Genomic DNA, 19,871 nt, shown 5'->3' with positions numbered 1-19,871 from the left:
TCAGACTGTTCAGGACTTTTCCTGCAGCCGGCCCAGAGGAGGGAGGGAGCTGATCTCTCCCCTGCGCCGGCTGTGGCGTCCGGCACACCTTCCTGTAAACGTGGCCAGGGGCCAACGTGCCCCCTGAGCCAAGGGAAGCTGCTCTCTGTGGGTTGCAAGCCGACTAGTTTTGCAGCAAGAGAAGGAAATGATCATCAGGTGAGGGTAAGGTGTGTGCCTGGTGAGTGGGGCGGGGGCGGGGGGTACGGAGGGCTCCTGGCCATGTCGTGTCCAAAGCCTCAGAATGAAATCTGCCTTCGGACTAGAGAAGGGTGGAAAAACCTCAGAATTCAACTCAAAGCATTTGGAGAAAGAAGAGAGAAAGAAATGCTTTTGCCTGCGTCAGGGACAGACCTCAGGCTAACATCTGTCCTGCTCTCTCCTACTCTGGGCCAGCTGCGTTAACCCCCGGACGGCCACCTAAGGGCGGCAACCCCAGGGCTGTGATTCAGACCCCCTCAGGTGAGTCCCCGGGGGAGGCAGGTCCTGGGGCTGGGAAGCTGGGTGGCTCAGCAGCCAAGTCCTTCGATGGAGAAGTTCCTATTATCCTGTGCTTCTGAGAGCAAGCAGAGGCCTGGGGAAGTGTTGAAATGAATGGGACTTACTCCCGGGCTGAGAAAACAGTTCTAACTTGCTATTTAGGAGCCAATGCCTGCTGAGTTCTGGTACAAAATCACGATTCCTGCTGTTTCGATGCGCTTTTGAGTGAGACGTCCAAACTCTTTCCCCACTTAGGAATCTGAACATCCAGCATCAACTCTGAACTCTCTGCATTTAAACTTTGCTTAGGAAAAGGTGGGGAGGAGGTGAAATATAAAAATATTCAAGCAGATTATTGTCTGCATCCTAGGATGAATTCATTATTTGGCAAGATTGTTTTTCCTACATAATTATCACCTGAGTGCTTTTTTAATTAGCTAACTGTTTTACTTTTTTAACTAAAAGCAAAGAATATACAGTTTACTTGAGTTATACTGAAGTGACAACTTCATTTAAGAAAATAGGTTTGACCCAAAACTCAGTGCAAGTGGCAAAGTTGACCTTGACTGTACAGTATCTGCAAGAAAAAACCAAACCCACGATACTCAACTGGCACCATCTGACGGTGCCCAAACCAAACCAAACCAACAAAAAAAGGTCTGAAATAAAACCTCAAAGAAAGCTTCCAACATTGAATTCTGTCCATAAATAAGCACAACTTGAAAGTGAACGGTGAAGCAAGAAAAACGACCATCTTAACAGTTACAAACTAGTTCTAGCGTCAGAGACAAAAGAAGAGGAATGTTGGAACCTGTTTATAAACGAGAAACGAAGTTTCCAGTTTTAGGATGAGAAAATTGAGGCATGCAGGACTTTTGCATATGGAGAGAGATATATATTTTATATATATATTATATATAATATGTACAGTCTAGCTATAAAACTTTGATGTGTATAGAAGCTGTCTTCAATGAAAAAAATTGAACATTCAGAAGAAATTCCTGAGATAGGGTTTGTGACATGGGCCACTGAGAAAAAAAATCCGTGGTTGGGTCCTAGAGGTGTTATAGTCTATCCCTGTTAAGACTGAAATGAACCCACAGACAGACAGCATTGTCACTGTCGTCTTTCCTTGCCTGAGCAAGGGGTAGCACCATCGTGAAGGTAACTAACTATATATCGCTCCTGCTTGAAGGGAGGAGAGAATACTTGGAAACAGTATTGCTGCTAAGACTGCTGTAGTGTGCACCAAATTCCTTCTTGGTTCTTCCAGACGACAGACAAACGGCACCGCAGGCTGACCCATGGACACCTGGGTGGGAGAGGGCTGAGAACTAGGAGGCAGGCTGTCACTAGGTGTAATCTTTCCTGGGCTGTTCATCGGTTGTACACTTATCAGTCATTTCCTGGCAGAAGTCCACGGTCACCGTTTGGCTCCTGGGTTCCAGAGGAGGTCCTCTGTCTGAGAAGGTTCCTGGGTCAGTGCCTTCCAGCCTCCGAGCAGAAGTACAGTTCTCTGAGGTGCTGCTGGGCGCCCAGGGGGGCCCGGGGGCCGCTGTGCCCTGCTCCAAGCAGCAGGGCACGCTTTCCTCCACCACACACTGGGGGGCGGCAAGGTTCTGCTCCGCGCCCAAGGGCACGGGGCTCATACCAGAGGCTGTGGGGAGACCCATGGGTCTGAGGACAGGGCAGTACCGATGCAGGGCCTGGATCTGCTCGGGGCTCTGGATATCTCGGCAGACTTCCTGGGAAAGGCAGGAGAAGTTGTCCAGCAGTTCCCCCATGCACGCTTTCAGCTGATTCCTCTCCGACAACAGCTTCTCTTTCTCACACACCTGAACAACAGAAGAAAAAGAAAAGGCCTGATCCAGCCTGAATGGGAGGACCCAGCATCCTGTTTTCTGGGGCTTTTCTTTTTAAAAAATTTTAACAGGTTTGTTGAGGTTGAATTTACATGCCATAAAATTCATTAATTTCAACTATGAAACAATCAGTGATTTGTAGTAAATTTATGAAGTTGTGTAACCATCCCATGATACAATTTTAGAACAGTCCTGTCACCCCAAGAATCTCTCTCACGGCCACTGCAGTCACTCCCCATGCCTACCCCCAGCCTCAGGCAACGACTCACCTGCATTCTATCTCTATAGATCTACCTTCTCTGGAATTTCATATAAATGGAATCATACAAGCCCACATCATTATTTTTTTTTTCTATTCTTTTTCAAATTCTTTTCCCATTTAGGTTATTACAGAATATTGAGCAGAGTTCCCTGTGCTATATAGTAGGTTCTGGGGGTTTTCCAACTTTGGTTTTTGCATCCTACATTATAGTGTAACTCATGAATGAGTAGGTCAGGATCTAGAAACTTAGAATCTATCCAGAGAGCCTGGACACATACTTCTGCCAAGTCTCCCATCTGAGCAGCCCATCCAGATGTGCCACTGACCCTGACACCTTCCCTGTGGTAGCTTCTTTTCATGCCTCTCTGAGGCCCAGCCGAGTGACCAGCAAAATCACCACCAACCAGAAAACTGCAGAGAATCAAGGTTCCAGTTGCCTGGAATTTGGGGTTTGCAGAGAATCAATCGGAAAACTCTTAGTCCCAAACCTTGTAGTTGAAAATCTCCCCCAAATGCATTAGGTTGCGATTGCTGAAGGTCAAAAACAGTCCATCAGTTCCAACTATATGACATTCTGTAAAAGGGCAAACCTATAGAGACAGTAAAAAGATCAGTGTTTGCTAAGGGGTGGGGTGGGGGAGGGAGGGATGAATAGCTGAAGCACAGAGGATTTTTAGATGAAGCTACTCTATGTCACTGTCGTGGTGGATACATGTCATTCATTATACATTTGTCCAAACCCATAGAACATACAACACCAAGAGTGAACCCTAAGGTAAATTATGGACTTGGAGTGATTATGATGTGTCATTACAGCTTCATCAGTTGTAACAAACGTACCACTTTGGGAAGGCTGTGAGTGTGCAGAGGTAGAGGGCAGGTGGGAACTCTGTATTTTCCCTTCAATTTTGCTGTGAACCTAAAACTTCTCTAAAAAAAACAAGTCTATTTAGAAAAAAAACAATGAAAATTGCAAAAAGAAATCAACCATCAGCAGTTTCACATGATTCAATCCTATACTTCCCTGGTGGCACAGTGGTTAAGAATCCATCCACCTGCCAATGCAGGGGACACGGGTTCGAACCCTGGTCCAGGAAGATCCCACATGCCGTGGAGCAACTAAACCCGTGCGCCACAACTACTGAGGCTGCACTCTAGAGCCCGTGCGCCACAACTACTGAGGCTGCACTCTAGAGCCCGTGCGCCACAACTACTGAAGCCTGTGCGCCTAGAGCCCATGCTCCGCGACAAGAGAAGCCACCGCAGTGAGAAGCCCGCGCACCACAACGAAGAGCAGCCCCTGCTCGCCACAGCTAGAGAAAGTCTGCGCACAGCAACAAAGACCCAACGCAGCCAAAAAAATAAATAAATAAATTCATTTTTTTAAAAATCCTATATCAGTAGGCTCTCTGGCCTCTGTAGCTGATGGACTGAACACAACGGCACAGATGGCTGGGGACTGTGCAGTGAGTCCCAAGACCAATTCTCTCTGGACACAGGAAGCAGGGACAGAGGTGAGGAGGCTGAGCCCTAGAGTACCAGCCCAGGGTTCTGAGATATTCTCCTTAGAGAAAACCCCACATAAGCTCTTGTGTTACTAAAATTCATCACCCCATCGGAGAGATGAATTTAGCCACCACAGGGGAGACTGATGAAGGTTTTCCCATAACTAGCTGTGTGAGGAGAGAAGATGAGGAGGCTCCGTGAGGCGCACGCAGTGAAATGGATGGAAAAACAGGACATCTGAAGCGCTGTGAAGTGAGTCCTCACCCTTTGCAAGGGTGCGCAGGAGAGATGAGGAGAAGATGCAAGAGGATGGGAAAAAGAGCGGGGGGTGGGGTGGGGTGGGGAGAGAGAAAGCGAGAGAGAGAGAGAGAGAGAAGCAAACATACCAGTGGGTCTCCTACATGGGAGGTGCACGTGCCGAAAGACGAATGCAATCTGGCAGGCAGTGTGGGCATGTGTGTCGGAGACAGAGATTTACACGGGGAAAGGGCACCTGCTAAAATATTTATAAATTTATCAAGAAAACATGTTTTAAAAATGAAAAATAAACAGATGTACAAGTGCAACTCGAGAGGAATACATTTCGCAAGTTTGCAAAAGCAGAGTGAGTGGCGTGCTGGAGACCGCGTGGGTGCGGGCGGGAGTGAGTGGGCGGGAGCTGGGCCTCGCGGGGCGGGACCAGGCTGCCCCCGCCCACTGGGAGCGGGCGCCACTCCCCAGAGCGGGGGCGGGTGTGGAGTAAAACACATCCGGAGGGCTCGCCAAGAGAAGAAATCTTACACTTGTGGCTGTGCAGCTTGGACCTCCTTACCTGGACCTGCAAGTCTGCAAAATGGGAGGCAACACCAGCCCCAGGAGGGATCGCAGTCTCCATTCTGCCGCCATCATCCTGGCCAAGCCACCCACCCCTCCACGTCCACTGATCTACGAAAGATCCTGGGCCACTTTCTAGGGGGAAGAAGATGAAATGCTGCACGTGACAGGGTTTGGCTCTCTGCAGGAAAGGCAGTAGAAATCAAGGCCTCGGTTAAGAACAGGATGCTTGGGCTTCCCTGGTGGCGCAATGGTTGGGAGTCCGCCTGCTAATGCAGGGGACACGGGTTCGAGCCCTGGTCTGGGAAGATCCCACATGCCGCGGAGCAACTGGGCCCGTGAGCCACAACTACTGAGCCTGCGCGTCTGGAGTCTGTGCTCCTCAACAAGAGAGGCCGCGATAATGAGAGGCCCGCGCACCGCGATGAAGAGTGGCCCCCACTTGCCACAACTAGAGAAAGCCCTCGCACAGAAACGAAGACCCAACACAGCCATAAATAAAATAAATAAATAAATAATTAATTAATTAAAAAAAAAAAAAGGACAGAATGCTCTAAGTCACAGGTGTACATCGACACTCTCATTCAGCAGGGAAATGCAGCACATTACTCAAGGGGTTTCCAAAAAAGCAGGGGGAGAACTAGGAGATGCCTTCTTGGTTTCTCAACCGAACAATATTAGCAAAGAGCTTTAGGTATCTGCCAGGGGCATGGCTTAGACTTTCCTATTTGCTCAGTATTACAAAATTACAGAGAGAAGAGTGCTAATTACAAAAAGTCAGGCATTTCTCAAATATGGGTGATTAGAGTTATTCTCGTACCTGAAAAAGAGTGCAGGGCCGAATTACTATAGACATGTGCTTAAGGCCCTGAAACCTTATACCCAGCAGGCTCAGCCTTGCCTGGGTCCCAACCTAAGCCCAGCAGGCTTTCCAAAGACCCACACTCATCAGCAGCAATATCTTGCTTCCTTATGTTGGCTTAAATTAAAAAATTTTTGTTGTTGTTAAAACAACATTAAAGAAAAATTTGAAGGAAAGAAGGAATTTGTAATCTCATGACTCAGTCACAATTTCTAATACATTTTAGGGCAACAGACCTTTCCTGAGAGGCTTCTCAAGACTGTCTTGTTGTGAGGAACCTACAGTCTAGGGCCAGGGCTGAGGAGACAGACACATACACAGATAATGCAAGACTAATGTGGTAAGTATGAAGCCAGAGGTCAGATCAGGGCTCTGAGGACAGGTGCTCAGCCTCACCAGGGACTCAGGAAAGGGGCTTATTGGAGAGGTGACAGTAACCTGACTCTTAAGGAACAAAGGATGTAATCAGAGAAAAAAACAGTCGAGGACTGTCCGAGGTAGAGGAGAAATAGCAGAGGCATGAGCACAGAGGTAGAAACAGCAGGAGATGGGGCTGAGGGGAAGAGCATCCAGTTTGATTTTATTGGGGGTCCAGTTCCAAGAAGGGAGAGGAAGGTGATGCTGGAGGGTAGACTGAATCATGGAGAGCACAGTGCACCTTGCTAAGGAGCTTGGCCTTTATTTTTTTTATTTTTTATTTTTTTAAAGGAATTCCTTTATTTTTATTATTTATTTATTTATTTATTTATTTATTTTTGGCTGTGTTGGGTCTTCGTTTCTGCGCAAGGGCTTTCTCTAGTTGTGGCGAGCGGGGGCCACTCTTCATCGCGGTGCGCGGGCCTCTCACTATCGCGGCCTCTCCCATTGCGGAGCACAGGCTCCAGACGCGCAGGCTCAGTAGCTGTGGCTCACGGGCCTAGTTGCTCCGTGGCATGTGGAATCTTCCCAGACCAGGGCTCGAACCCGTGTCCCCTGCATTGGCAGGCAGATTCTCAACCACTGCGCCACCAGGGAAGCCCCTTGGCCTTTATTTTGTAGGTGATGGCAGCCACTGAACATGGGCACAGTTTCCCTGCTTGGCTGGTGTTAATTAAATTAAGAGAAAAAAAAAAAGACCCCGAGGTCCAGGACTATCTTGATAAGAGGTAACATTTACTCAGGCTTCTCAAATGTCTTATTTTGCTCTTAGGTTCTCGTTAGGACAACGGCTTACCAGGAGGCAAAGGACTGCCACGTATAGCGTGAGGACCCAAACTTAGATCATGACCACAGTCCATGGCCTCCCTCTTCTTCAGCCTGACACAGACAGGGCACCTGGGATGAGTTTCCAGGATTTGGCCGGCAGAAAGGCTGAGCTGAGTGAAGGTGCGTTGATTGCCTTCAAGGGTACAATCAGGAGCCAGAGGCCACCTGGATTTACTTCCTGTAGCTTAAGGTTGCTTATCAAGGAGAAGGGAGTGCAGAGCTCTGAGTGAGGGGGAGGCTTGGGAGATGGGAGATTATTCCCCGAGGCAAAATACTCTCAGGCACAGGGAGGAGGTGACAGCCACTTTGAGGCAGAATTCAGGACCCTGGGGCTGTGAAGGGCTGCAGGAGATCACGTGGCTGAGCGACCCCTGGTGGTAGGCTGGTGTCCTGCCTCTAACCTCCACTCCTCCATGGGAGGTGGGAGAAAGCAGTGCAAATAACAAGATTTGGAATCAGGCAGCTGGGTTTGCATTCAAGCTCTGCCACATAGTGGGGAGTTACCTAACCTCTCTGCACTCTGGTTTCTTCCTTTGTAAATGGAGATAAAGTAGAACCTAAATCATAGGGTTGATGTGAGGATTACATGTGATCACCTACAGAAAGAGATTAGAATAATATCTGGTCCACGTATGCATGCAATAAATGTTAGCTCTCAGCACATGTTGAATGGAAAATAGAAAAGAAGCACCTCTAGGGGAGGGAAGGAATGGGAGTTTGGGATTAGCAGAGGCAAACTATTATATATAGAATGGATAAACAACAAGGTCCTACTGTAGAGCACAGGGAACTATATTCAATATGCTGTAACAAACTATAATGGAAAATAATATGAAAAAGAATATATGTATAACTGAGTCGCTTTGCTGTACAGAAGAAATTAACACAACACTGTAAATCAACTATATGTCAATAAATTTAAAAAAATATACGAATGGCTGAAAGATATAAAATACTGACACACAATCACACACCTGCACAGACACACACACATTACAGATGTAAAGGTATTATTTTTGTTGAGAACTCGTTAAAAATCAACTCGAACTTCCCTGAACGGTGGCCCTTCTCTCTACCTCTCTGGCCTTCGCTACCGTAACTTTGCATCAGCCCCGGTCACTCCAGGTTGCTGACAGCAAAGGGCGGGCCAACTCACCAGTTTGCGGATTTCACATTCTAAGTTCTGAATACAGTCCAGCTTCCTCTTGCGGCAGCGCTGGGCCGCGATGCGGTTCTTGCTGCGCCGGCGGACGTCGTGAATGAACTCTAACTGCTCTGAGGTTAGCTTGTGCATCTTAATCATCATCTGGAAATCATTCCTTGGAAGATCTGTGATTTGATCTACAGGAAAGGGAAGTTTGACCTGGAACCAAGAATAACAGAACATGATTATGGCAGCTGGAGTTTTGTTTTCATTCTGGCAGGTGGAACATCAAAAATTGGAAAAACCTCCTTTTTACATGACCAACTACTCTGAAAACTACTGAAGCAGGCAGTGATTATTCTTTCCTGTTTCAAAAATAAATAAGATGTAATATTCAGATAATCAAACAGAATGTGAGTACACACATTATAATGTGGTTATTATTCCTGAGATCTTTGACGCAAACAGCATGGAAAATATTGGAAAATGCATGCATTGTCATTGCTACAGCACTTTTGTAAGAAGGGCTCTATAGTTAGTTGAAACCTACTCCCATTGAGCCTCAACTCAGTAAAATGACAGTTTATAGACAGGCATCAACTGAAGAATCATCTAAAACACTTGAATGAAGAGAGCACTGCACACCTTGAAGATGCTGGAAAGATGAAACAGTCAGTGTAATTTGTAGTTACAACAGCATAAGGGAGACATAGGGAAAGAACCTGGAGAGGCTACACCAGTATGATCTAGGAGTTAGAACTGGGCTTTAGTCCTTCCTGCCAGACGTGAGACTGCAGGCTGGTTACTTTACTTCTCTGAGCCTCAATTTCCTCATCTGCAAAACTGGGGCACGCTTTTTAGTTGCACAGTGCTATACACCCATTAGGGACTTTGCATTTTTGGAAAATACAATGGCCAACCCTTCTCACGTTTTCTTTTACAACGTGATGTTGACCTTCCTCAGTCAAGAGGTGGGATGCGTTTTCCTGCCTCTTGACCAATACAATGCAGGGGGAGTAATGGCGTGTAACTTCTGAGGCTACATCATAAAAGCTGTGCAGCCTCCCCTTAGGCCTCTTAGATTGTGCTCTCTGGAGGACACCAGCTGCTGAGCCTCAAGGACACTCAAGCAGCCCTGTGGAGAGCCCCACGTGGAAAAGAACTGAGGCCTACAGCCAACAACCAGCATCACCTCACCAGTCACATGAATGAGCCACCTTGGACGTGGATCCTCTGGGCCCAGGCAAACCTTCAGGGATTGGCCCGAGACAACATCTGACTTCAACCCCATGAGATATTCTGAGCCAGGAGTGCTCAGATGGGCCACTCCTGAATTCCAGACCCATAGAAACAGTGAGAGATGTTAAATGATTATCATTGTTTGAAGCCACAAAGTTTTGGGGTGATCTGTTATGCAGCAACAGATAACCGATGCAGATACTATTATCAGAAAGAGTCCTACTTTCAAACTCTTGACAAATCAAGGCAGGTAAGCATCATCCAAAGAGAGGACACTAGTCTTTTAAGAGATGGATCTATGTCCTCCTTATATTCTGTTACATGCTTCTTTACAACCCTGTGGCGGTTTGAAATCTTTCTTAGGAAAAGAACTGCTATTCTTGTGGGCTTCCTCAGCACCCACAAGGTAGAGAACACAGGCCTGCACCTTCCAGCAGTCTGCCATCACCCTCTTCAAGACTACTGACGAGGACTTAGACACTGAATTTATGGTTACCAGTGGGGAAGGGTGGAGGGGAGGGATAGTTAGGGAGTTTGGGATTGACATATACACTCTGCTATATTTATATATTTATTATTATTTTTTAAAGAACTTTATTTACTTTGGCTGCGCCAGGTCTCTTAGTTGCGGCATGCATGTGGGATCTAGTTCCCTGACCAGGGATCGAACCCAGGCCCTCTGCATTGGGAGCACAAAGTCTTACTCACTGGACCACCAGGGAAATCCCTACATACTGCTATATTTAAAATGGATAACCAACAAGGACCTACTGTATAGCACAGGGAACTCTGCTCAATATTCTGTAACAACCTAATTGAGAAAAGAATTTGAAAAAGAATAGATACACGTATATGTATAACTGAATCACTTTGTTGTATATCTGAAACTAACACAACATTGTTAATCAACTATACTCCAGTATAAAATAAAAAGTTAAAAAAAAGACTCCTGACAAGGCAGAGACTTGAGGGGTCAGTTCTGGTCCTGCTCAGAAGCTTCTGGAAGAGGAAGATTGCATGTTGCTTGGCCAAGAGACAGTGTTTCCCTGCTCAGACGGCTGAACTCCCGCTTACACTAGCGTCTGCTTTAGGTGGACCAGCAGATGGCACTATAAACCTAAACTTCCTTCAGGAGCCAGGCCAGCGCTGTCCAATGCAAACAACATGAGCTGCGTGTGTGATTTTTACATCTTCTGGTAGCCACGTTAAAGGAAGTGAAAAGAAACAGGTGAAATTAATTTTAATAATATATTTAATTGAACCCAATGGAGCTAAAATATTTTCAACATGTAGTTAACATTAAAAATTATTGAGATATTTCACCTTTTGGGGGGTACTAAATTTTCAAAATCCGAGGTGTATTTTACACTTGGGGGTTCATTACAATTCAGATGAGCCTCGTTTCCAGGGCTCAGTAGCCACATGTGACGTATGCCTCCTCTACTGGACAGCACAGCTCTAGAAGACGGAACAAGTGGACTAGAGTGAACTTCAGTAACCAGAGAATCAGACTGGCAGGTCTGGGCTTAATTGATCAAAATATTTTGGGGTGAAGAAACCAGGCCCTCGTTAATATTCAGAAGCTGCAGCGTTATGTCTGGGTTGTTCAGGGGAGTGAGACGGAGATATTTTATCCTAAGCTCAGGCTTTTGCTTTGGTTGCATCAGATACAGGCAGACATGAGTCTGGATCCTGGCATTTGTGGCCCGTTAATCCCCAGGCACAAAGGCAATCCTACTAAAGATCTGCCTTCCTGCGGCTGGGTGCAACGGCTTAGTCAGGTTACTTCATAGCTCTGAGCCTGTTAGACGTGGCATTTGCTGAAGGCTCCCAGTGGGTGCTCTGATTGAACTTCCACAGGGCGAACTCTGTCCCATGACACCTGTCAAATTCTGGCCCAAGAGAGCAGAATCGCAACAGTGCACGTGACACATGCTCGGCTCAGCCCTGCTTTGGCTGCTAATGACGGGCAATCAGGACAAACAGCTCCTTGTTTATGGACCCAGGAAAGGGCTTTGTCCACGGGCTGTGTTTGCACAGGGCTTATAATGATATGAAAGAATGTTTGATTTCCCTTTTATACCCTTTGGATAACAAACAGACACTCAGATCCTGGACGGTACCTAAATAACACAGAGGTCGGTCTGTTGGGTACAGGGATGTTTCCACACCAGGCAGGAGGCTTGTTTGCACAGCAGGGGTTACAGCACTTCGGGCTTCGTGGCATCTCCCCCTCTGCTGACAACAAAGCAATTCTGCTTCTGCTCTACAGTGTGTTTACTTATTTTCAGACAGAATATACACCTATAGCTCAGGCCACAGGGAAAGTCAAAAGGCCTTCTATACCAAGAGCTACTGTATTTAAAATCCTCCAGACAGCAAACATAAAACACTACGGAAACAGGACCGAGGTTGACAGGAAAGAGGAAAAATCAACAACGCTGGTTTCAAAGTCCTTGAAGCAAAAGGCCATAGAACATTTCAGCAGAGCTGTTGCAACTCAAGCTGCTTTGCAAAGAGGTCAAAGGAAAATCGTCAGCTATAGACTTTCTTCCACATGAAAAAAAAAAAAGCCCAAACCCCAGCTACTCTTGTTTCTTTCGAAAAGGTGCTGCTACCCTTCTAGCTAGGGAGGACTTACCCCAACTACCAAAGGGAAGCCCCTGACTGTTCTTGGAAAGGCACAGTGGAAACTTTGCCACACCTATTTGTTGATTTCAGGGTAGTAAGTTCCAAGCTGAAGGGCATCTTCCCCCGGGATGAAGGGCAGCCGCAGACCCACTATGGAGCTGGGAGAACATTCCTTTCCCAGGCTGGCAGGCACCCACATAGTCCCCAGATGGGCTCAAAAGTCAGCTAATGTGACTTGGCCTTGGACCTTGAGAAGGCTGAGGCCCTCCTGACTGCCTTTCTTCTGGCAAATTCTTAGAACCCAATGATTCCTCCAGGATTTTACTTCTCGGAGGTAGCTTAGTTTTCATTCCACGGACTCTTGTAAACAGTGAGGTGACAAGATGGAGAGTCCAGCCAATCACCACCACCACCATTCGGCGGTCACACGTGAGTGAGGCTCAGCGCAGAGGCACGGAAGGCTGGCCAGGCTGTTAGAAGGGCAAGGGCCCGAGGGGTCCGGGGCGCCGACGCCTCTCTAGACAGGCGCTTGCCGCCGCTTGGGCTCTCAGTGGAGACTCACTCCGAGAGCTGGGCAGCCTCAGCTTGTCTAATCTGCTCTGTTGCGGGCATCCTGGCCCCAGTACGGTACTCACTCTCCTCTCTCCGGAGCACAGCAGGAGGAACAGGGCAGAAGCTGTTTTCACCCAGTACCCGTCCTGGCCGGCTCGGTAGTGACCAGAGGAGGGGCTCAGACCTCCTGGGAGCTCCCTGCAATGAGTGGTCCCTGCACTGCCGAGGGGTCTCTGGCCCTAGGGGCTGACAAAAGGTGGGAAGATGCTGCGACATCTGGACAGTGAAAGAAACCTAAATATTCCTCCTCGGGGGCCTGACCAGGGGTTGCTGCTGGCTGGACCCCAGGTGCTGGTGCTTCTTTCTCACCAGACAGAAAGCAGCTGCTCCCCTTCTCTCTCCTGCCAACAACTACCCTGTTTCTGCCGCCAAAACCACATCCCCTCTCTCCCAGTTAAACAAAAATACCATCTAAAAATTGTACGAGAAGTATAACTTCTGGCAGAAAATTCAATTATGAGACAAAAGAGGAGAATAAAGTGTCCACACCCAAACAATGACTCCTCTGCTCTGGTGGACTTCCCCGTGATCTTTGCTTCCTCTGTATACTTTTTACAGGGTTGTAATCAGACAGTGCAATGGCTACCTCACCTCACCATGCCTCTCAACACACATCTCACTCGCCTGGTGTCTTCGGTGTGCTGGATGGGGGCTGTTGGAGAAGCAGGACAGAGATGCAGGCGTTGTAGAAAAAGGCGAAAAAAAGCACCTCTTTCCTCTAGCAATCCCAGCGGAAGCTTGTTGGTCAATCTTCTTTCCTATCTCCTTTCTTGGTTTCACTATTAGATGTTGAGTAGAAGCTGCAGGAGTTGGACCCCTTAGCAGTACCCTGAGGACCTGATGGTGCAGTCACCTCTCCAAAGCCTTTAACATTTATGCTCTTACAAGCCCCTCAGATCCCTGTGAGTTGTCTGGGGGACAAAGCAAGATGCCCATTGGGCTGACAATTCTAGTGCTGTTGGAATGGCGACAGCCAGCTCTGTGCCGGGCAGATGCCAGTGACAAAATCTCCCCTGCCAAAGACACACTTCCTGCACAACTGTCCGTCTAACCTCTGTTCTTATGATCCAGTTTCTGAACCAAACACAGGACACCTGGAATTTAGTTGTGATGCTGCAATTACCTAGCTATGTGATCTCAGGCAAGTCTTTCCTTCTCTGTCCTGAAGTTCTTTGAGGATCTGGGAGTCAGAGGGAGATAATATCTGCCCTACTTAGCTGAGAGGATTGCTATGAAGAATAAAACTGGATAATAGATGGAGAAAGTGCTTTGAAAAGTCTGAATTGCCTTATGACTATGAAGTATTATTATTATTTTTTAAGCGAGAATTCTTTTTATTTATTTTAGTATTTATTTATTTATTTGGTTGCACTGGCTCCTTAGTTGTGGCATGCGAACTCTTAGTTGTGGCATGCAAGTGGGATCTAGTTCCCTGAGCAGGGATTGAACCCAGGCCCCCCGCATTGGGAGTGCAGAGTCCTATCCACTGCACCACCAGGGAATTCCCATTATTATTAGTAGTAGTACTAGTAGTCGTTGTGGAGTATTAGTATTTGTTTATCAGCCCTACGTTTCTTTGTCACATAGATTCTTCTTTCTGTCATACGATATGCTTTGCAGTTACAGATGCTAAGAGTCTTTCTAGACAACGTGAAAACATTGTTTTAATTAGAAATATGGCTGACTTCTATGCTGCCCAGCAAGGTTTTCTTTCTAAATATTAAGCAGACCAACTACAGTTACTTGTAAAAAGATGCCTGATTCAACAAACCACAAAAACGACTGTAAACATTTTACATCCAACATATGTCTGGAAGCCAACATTTGGGTGGAAGACTTAGAGTCAGACACGGCTCTTCTGTAACATTTCTGTGTTTGCTCTGGACATTATTTCTCCCTGCCCCAACACATACACCAACATACATGTACACACATCACCCTCATACACTTTCATCCCTCTTGACATGAAGCATGTTAATAAAGCAAGTCCAGGACTTCCCTGGTGGCACAGTGGTTAAGAATCCACCTGCCAATGCAGGGAACACGGGTTCAAGCCCTGGCCTGGGAAGATCCCACGTGCTGCGGAACAACTAAGCCCGTGCATCACAACTACTGAGCCTGCGCTCTAGAGCCCGCCTGCCACAACTACTGAGCCCGCGAGCCGCAACTACTGAGCCCGTGCACTGCAACAAAAGAGTAGCCCCCGCTCACCGCAACTAGAGAAAGCCCACGTGCAGCAACAAAGACCCAACACAGCCAAAAAAATAAAATAGATAAAGCAAGTCCAACTAATCAATGCTTTTGACTATGCAAATAAACTGTCTTCCTAGTGCTTCTTTATTAAAATCTACAGTTAATGCTTGTGGTACAAAACTATGTCACTAAGATGCTTACTACTTGGCAAATGCTCGTGACTCTTCTATAATTTTCAAAATTTAAAAATGAACCTGCAAACCACAATGAGATATCACTTTACACCACGAGAATGGCTATAATAAAAAAGATGGACAGTAACAAATGTTGATGAGGATGCAGAGGAATTGGATCCCTCATACATTGCTGGTAGGAATGTAAAATGGTTCAGTTACCTTGGAAAACAGTCTAGTAGTTCCTCAGAATGCTACACATAGAGTTATCATATGATTTAGCAATTCCACTCCTTGGTATATAACGAAGAGAATTGAAAACACATGTCTACAAGAAACTTGTACACAAATGCTCATAGCAAATAACTGATAATGGCCCCAAAGTGGAAATAACCTAAATGTCCCTCAACTGATGAATGGATCAACAAAATTGGTATATCTACACAGTGGAATATTATTCAGCAATAAAAAGGAGTGAAGAACTGATACATGATAATGTACCTGGTGGGTACATCAATGGCAAGGAGGAACCTTGAAAACATGCTAAATGAAAGAAGCCAGACACAAATGGCCACATATTGTAAGATTCCTTTGAAATGAAATGTCTAGACTAGGCAATCTATAGAGACAGAAGATAGTTTAGTAATTTCATGGGGTAAGGGAAGAGGGCAATGAGAAGTGATTGCTGCTGGATATTATGTTTTTTTGGGGGGTTATGAAGATATTCTGGGATTAGACATTGGTGATGGTCATACAACTTTGTGAATCATTGAAAATCACTGAACTGTTCATTTTAACAGAGTGAATTTTATGGTATATGAATTATATCTCAATTAAGAAAAGAATCTGTGCGAGATATACAGAATTCAAACATTACAGAAATACATAGAAATTAACCTTTCCCTGTATTCCCTCTTGCCAGCTTTGCCTCCCATTTTATCTTATTCTCTATACTGCTTTTATTATTTATAATATGTTTCTTTATGAAGTAAACTGGGACCTTGTTATACATACTGTTTATGTTACCTTTTTCACTTAATATGACCTGTCCATTTTTTCATCATTGGAAGAAAAAAATTCCCAAGTTAGGGACTTCCCTGGCGGTCTAGTGGTTAGGACTCCATGCTTCCACTGCAGAGGGCACGGGTTTGATCCCTGGTTGGGCAACCAAGATCCCACATGCCGTGCTGTGCAGCCAAAAATAAATAAATAAATAAAAATTCCCAAGTTGACTTTTTAAGTAAAATAGCAAACCCAGAAGTCATAAAGAAAAAGATTGATAATTTGATTACATAAAACTTAAATTTTTTTTAAATGGAAAAAGACACTATAAAAAGTAGACAAGGAGAAGATATAGGATTAATATAAGAAAGGATTAATATTCCTATATTAAGAATTAAGGATCCTGTAAACTGACTAAAGTCAAACAACATACCCAAAAAGTGGACACATGGCAAGTCCAGGAAAGGAAATACAAAATGGCGAATACACACAAGAAAGTTATCAGCTTCACTAGAAGTCATCATGTTTTGCCCATCAGATTGGCAAAAAAACAAAAGGACTGGTGACCACTACTACTGGCAAGAACAGGGGGCAATGGACACTCATAAGTTGCTGAAGGATATGTGAATTGCTACCACCTTTTGGGAAAGTAGGTAGGTAGTATTTAACAAATGAGTATAACCTTTAACCCATTTATGGGGCTCTAACCCACAAAAATAAAAGCACCACCACTAAACATGTTCACAATAATGTTTATTGCACCAATGTTTGTAAGAGGGAAAAAACTGGAAACCGGAATGTCTGTTGATAGGTGATCACTGAGTCAATTGTGATTTATGGGAACCACGGATATTAAAGAAGCATGTGTCAACCCTACACGATTGAGCTAGAGGCACATACACAGTAGACAGCTATGTGCAAAAAGCAAGTTGCTTAGTAATTACATGGCAAATGGTATTAAAATAAAACCCAAACCCCTAGAGATGCGAATGTGTGTTTGTATATTGTTGTAGGCACAGAGGAAGCCTGCTAAATTTGATATGTTAGGGGCTGGGTATGCTGTGATTGATTATTTTAAAAAAGGAACTTAAAAAAGCTGATTGTTGATAAAGGACAATATTGTGCTTATTTAAACTTTCCTCAAACCTGGGGAAGAGTTAGGATGAGAAGTCAATGCTGGCGAGATAGGAGAGTTAAGAGGGTGTAACTAGAAATCAGAATGTAAGGTATGTTAACACTTTTCTTTTGATCTAACATTTTGGCTCTTTACAGAGAAAGAGAGACTGGGAGGAAGCCAGGACCCGTCAGTCTGAAGTACTGAACAGGTGGCTGGCTGGAGGTGGAAACTCTTTATTTTTTGAACTTTATTTATTTTTTGGCCATGCCACACGGCATGTGGGATCTTAGTTCCCTGACCAGGGATCGAACCTGAGCCCCCTGCAGTGGAAGCGCAGAATCTTAACCACTGGACCGCCAGGGAAGTCCCCTGGAAACTCTCTTTTTGGTTTCTGGCTCTGGCGTCTCTTTGGGGTTCACTTGGAAGAGAAGTCACCTGGAACCTTACACAAGAGCAGATCGGGGAAGAATCAGCCCAGGAGATGTTGGCTTCTGGATCAGTTATGATTCACTTTGTGAAGAGTTTGCCTTCAGTGTTATTACTGGAGACCACACTTCCACTGGGGTCAAAAAAACTCCCCAAAGCAAAGTATTAACTCAAAGAGAAGCAGTCATGCTAAGTCCCTGAGACAGTTCTTGCAAAACCTAATCTCTACTTTAGGAAAACTAAAAGGTCAAATTGGGAAAAAACCTTAGCTTCACTATAACAATCCTACCCAGAATGTACTACCGAGAGGGGCTAAATGTGATTCCCGAAATGACACAGAAATTTGGAAAATGTCTCTTCTTTCAAGACTGTTTAGAAATGCAAAGAACAGATCTATTTTTTTAAAGTGAAAATAAAAATATTTTTGAAAACAGCGGTATTTTTTGAGGGGAGACTAGTCCTGTTCATGACTATTTTATAGGTTGAATGGTTCTTCCTGTTCTTTTTTTTCCCTCCCCACCCACCCCAACCAGGGATCGAACCTGCGCCCCCTGCAGTGGACGCGCAGAGCCCTAACCACTGGACCGCCAAGGAAGCCCCGATTTTTCCTTTTCATCGATTCATTTAAAATTGAAAAGGTCTAAGGTAGACAAGTGATAAGGCCCGAACACAGGAAAGACACATGTGCTCTTGTTGGCAGCATTTAGTTCCAAGAAGTGACTTTAAGTTCTCTTTGGGGACATTAGACAGACAAAAGGAGATTTATCTGAAACTGACAGGTCCTTAAACATATGCAAATGTCATAAACGCACACTCCCTTTAGTTAATGGTGAGGCTCCTCTTAAGGGAGAGATATAAAGAAAACAAAGACTCTACGGCATTTGTCCTTTTCTCGAGACATCCTTGGCAAGGGAAATCATTATGCCCATGGACCCAGCGACTGGGCTTCTGCATCAGGGGTGCCTATGAATAATTTCAGGGAAAAAAGAAAACCTCCTAAATGTTGTGATCAGACAGAAAGAAATGAGTGAGGAAAGAGAATGCACAGCCTTTCACTGTCCTCACGAAACCTCAGTCCTCTCAGCTCAGGGACACAGACGTGACGACACAGATGTGAGTCTGGCTTGGGGCACTGAGCCCAAACCTCCATCCCAAACCTGAGGGGATACAGTGTATTCAAATAGCAATAGTTTCCCATTCAAATTTCCTTTTTAATGACTTTTAGCTAAATTAAATCCTTTCAGCATGTTTCTTTCTCCATCTTTGCCAGGCAGTAACAGAAGAGCGGGGACCGGGCTAGCTAGAAAACGAGGAAGTGACCACAGGGCACTTCTGTAGTTGGCACAGGAAGTTTTGGAATCTATTTTCAAAACATGCCCGATCTAAAATCTTCATGTGCTTCTCGCCAACCTCGCAGAGGCTGAATGAACCGCACGTGGCTCTGTGAAAAGCCACCTCACCCTGTGTGGCATTTCTGCTGTCTGGCTGGGTTAACATCCCTGCTTCGCTAGAGGCTAATAACCAGGGAGCGCAGACGCGGGCGGAGGGCACTGGCATAATGAGGACCACGCTTCATTTCCTCCTGTGTTTTTCGGAGAAGCAGCTCTCGGGAGGGACTTCTCACCGGGCTCGCTCTGTCCTGCTCCGGAGGCAGGTCTGAGACACAGGTGGCAGCCTCAGGTTGGTTGCTTGTCGATCAGCAAGACTGTGCCAGATCATGACACAAGACACCCTCAGATCTTTCCGGGGGCCTCTCATGTTACAGGGGAAGGGGGAGCATCTGAGGGCGTCTATTCCTTCTCTCCTTGGCCACGTGAGTCTTGCTCACGATGTGGCTGGCGTTGCTCCTGCCTCCTCTCCCAGCATTGGGAAGACGCAGATGGCGCCTTTGGGAATTTTTATCTAGAAAGTACTTTGCTTTCAGGGTGGACTGCTACACAGCCCCACTGTTCCTTAAAATGACTCTCACCATTTGTGGGGAGCTTGGGAAATGACACATTATACAGTTATGTGTGACTGACAAGGGTGCTTCTTCAGTGACACTGGGACTGGGACGGATGGTGAGCTGTCCATCACCTGCATCGAAATGAATGGACAAGGGATGGTTCCAGAGTCCCATCCGACAAGGAAACTTAAAGGTGCTGGGAAAGCACCTGTTCAGTGTGGATCTCTCTCGTTTCAAACAGTCAGTTTTGAAAGCGATTCTATATTTTCCTTCACGCTGAAGAGGCGAGGGGCAAGGATGAGGGTGAGGGGTATGGCATC

General features: G+C 45.8%; 2 protein-coding genes across 7 annotated transcripts in view; one reads left to right on the top strand and one right to left on the bottom strand.

Annotated features, from left to right (window-relative positions):
• GJA10 (gap junction protein alpha 10) overlaps positions 1 to 18,037 on the top strand; it is a 44,085-nt gene extending 26,048 nt beyond the window's left edge. For 2 of the 4 annotated variants that reach the window (XM_082405908.1, XM_082405905.1), the window contains exon 4: positions 17,336 to 18,037. In XM_082405908.1, coding sequence (XP_082262034.1) covers positions 17,336 to 17,470 — 135 coding nt within the window. In that variant the 3' untranslated portion in view covers positions 17,471 to 18,037. Of the gene's footprint in view, positions 1 to 6,050; positions 6,162 to 7,013; positions 7,115 to 17,335 lie in introns of those variants that run through there. The other 2 variants (XM_082405911.1, XM_082405910.1) reach the window with 2 other exon arrangements.
• The window catches only part of BACH2 (BTB domain and CNC homolog 2), a 357,918-nt gene continuing 338,054 nt past the window's right edge, over positions 8 to 19,871 (bottom strand). For all 3 annotated transcript variants that reach the window (XM_082405900.1, XM_082405902.1, XM_082405901.1), the window contains 2 exons: positions 8,226 to 8,432; positions 8 to 2,354 (listed from right to left, as the gene is read on the bottom strand). In XM_082405900.1, the coding sequence (XP_082262026.1) occupies positions 1,872 to 2,354; positions 8,226 to 8,432 (690 nt within the window). In that variant the 3' untranslated portion in view covers positions 8 to 1,871. The remainder of the gene's footprint in view (positions 2,355 to 8,225; positions 8,433 to 19,871) is intronic.

This window comes from Balaenoptera borealis (genome assembly GCF_965194805.1).
Source record: "Balaenoptera borealis genome assembly, chromosome: 9".
In the NCBI taxonomy this organism is placed as follows: domain Eukaryota; kingdom Metazoa; phylum Chordata; class Mammalia; order Artiodactyla; family Balaenopteridae; genus Balaenoptera; species Balaenoptera borealis.
This window is presented reverse-complemented; position numbering and strand designations above follow the sequence as displayed.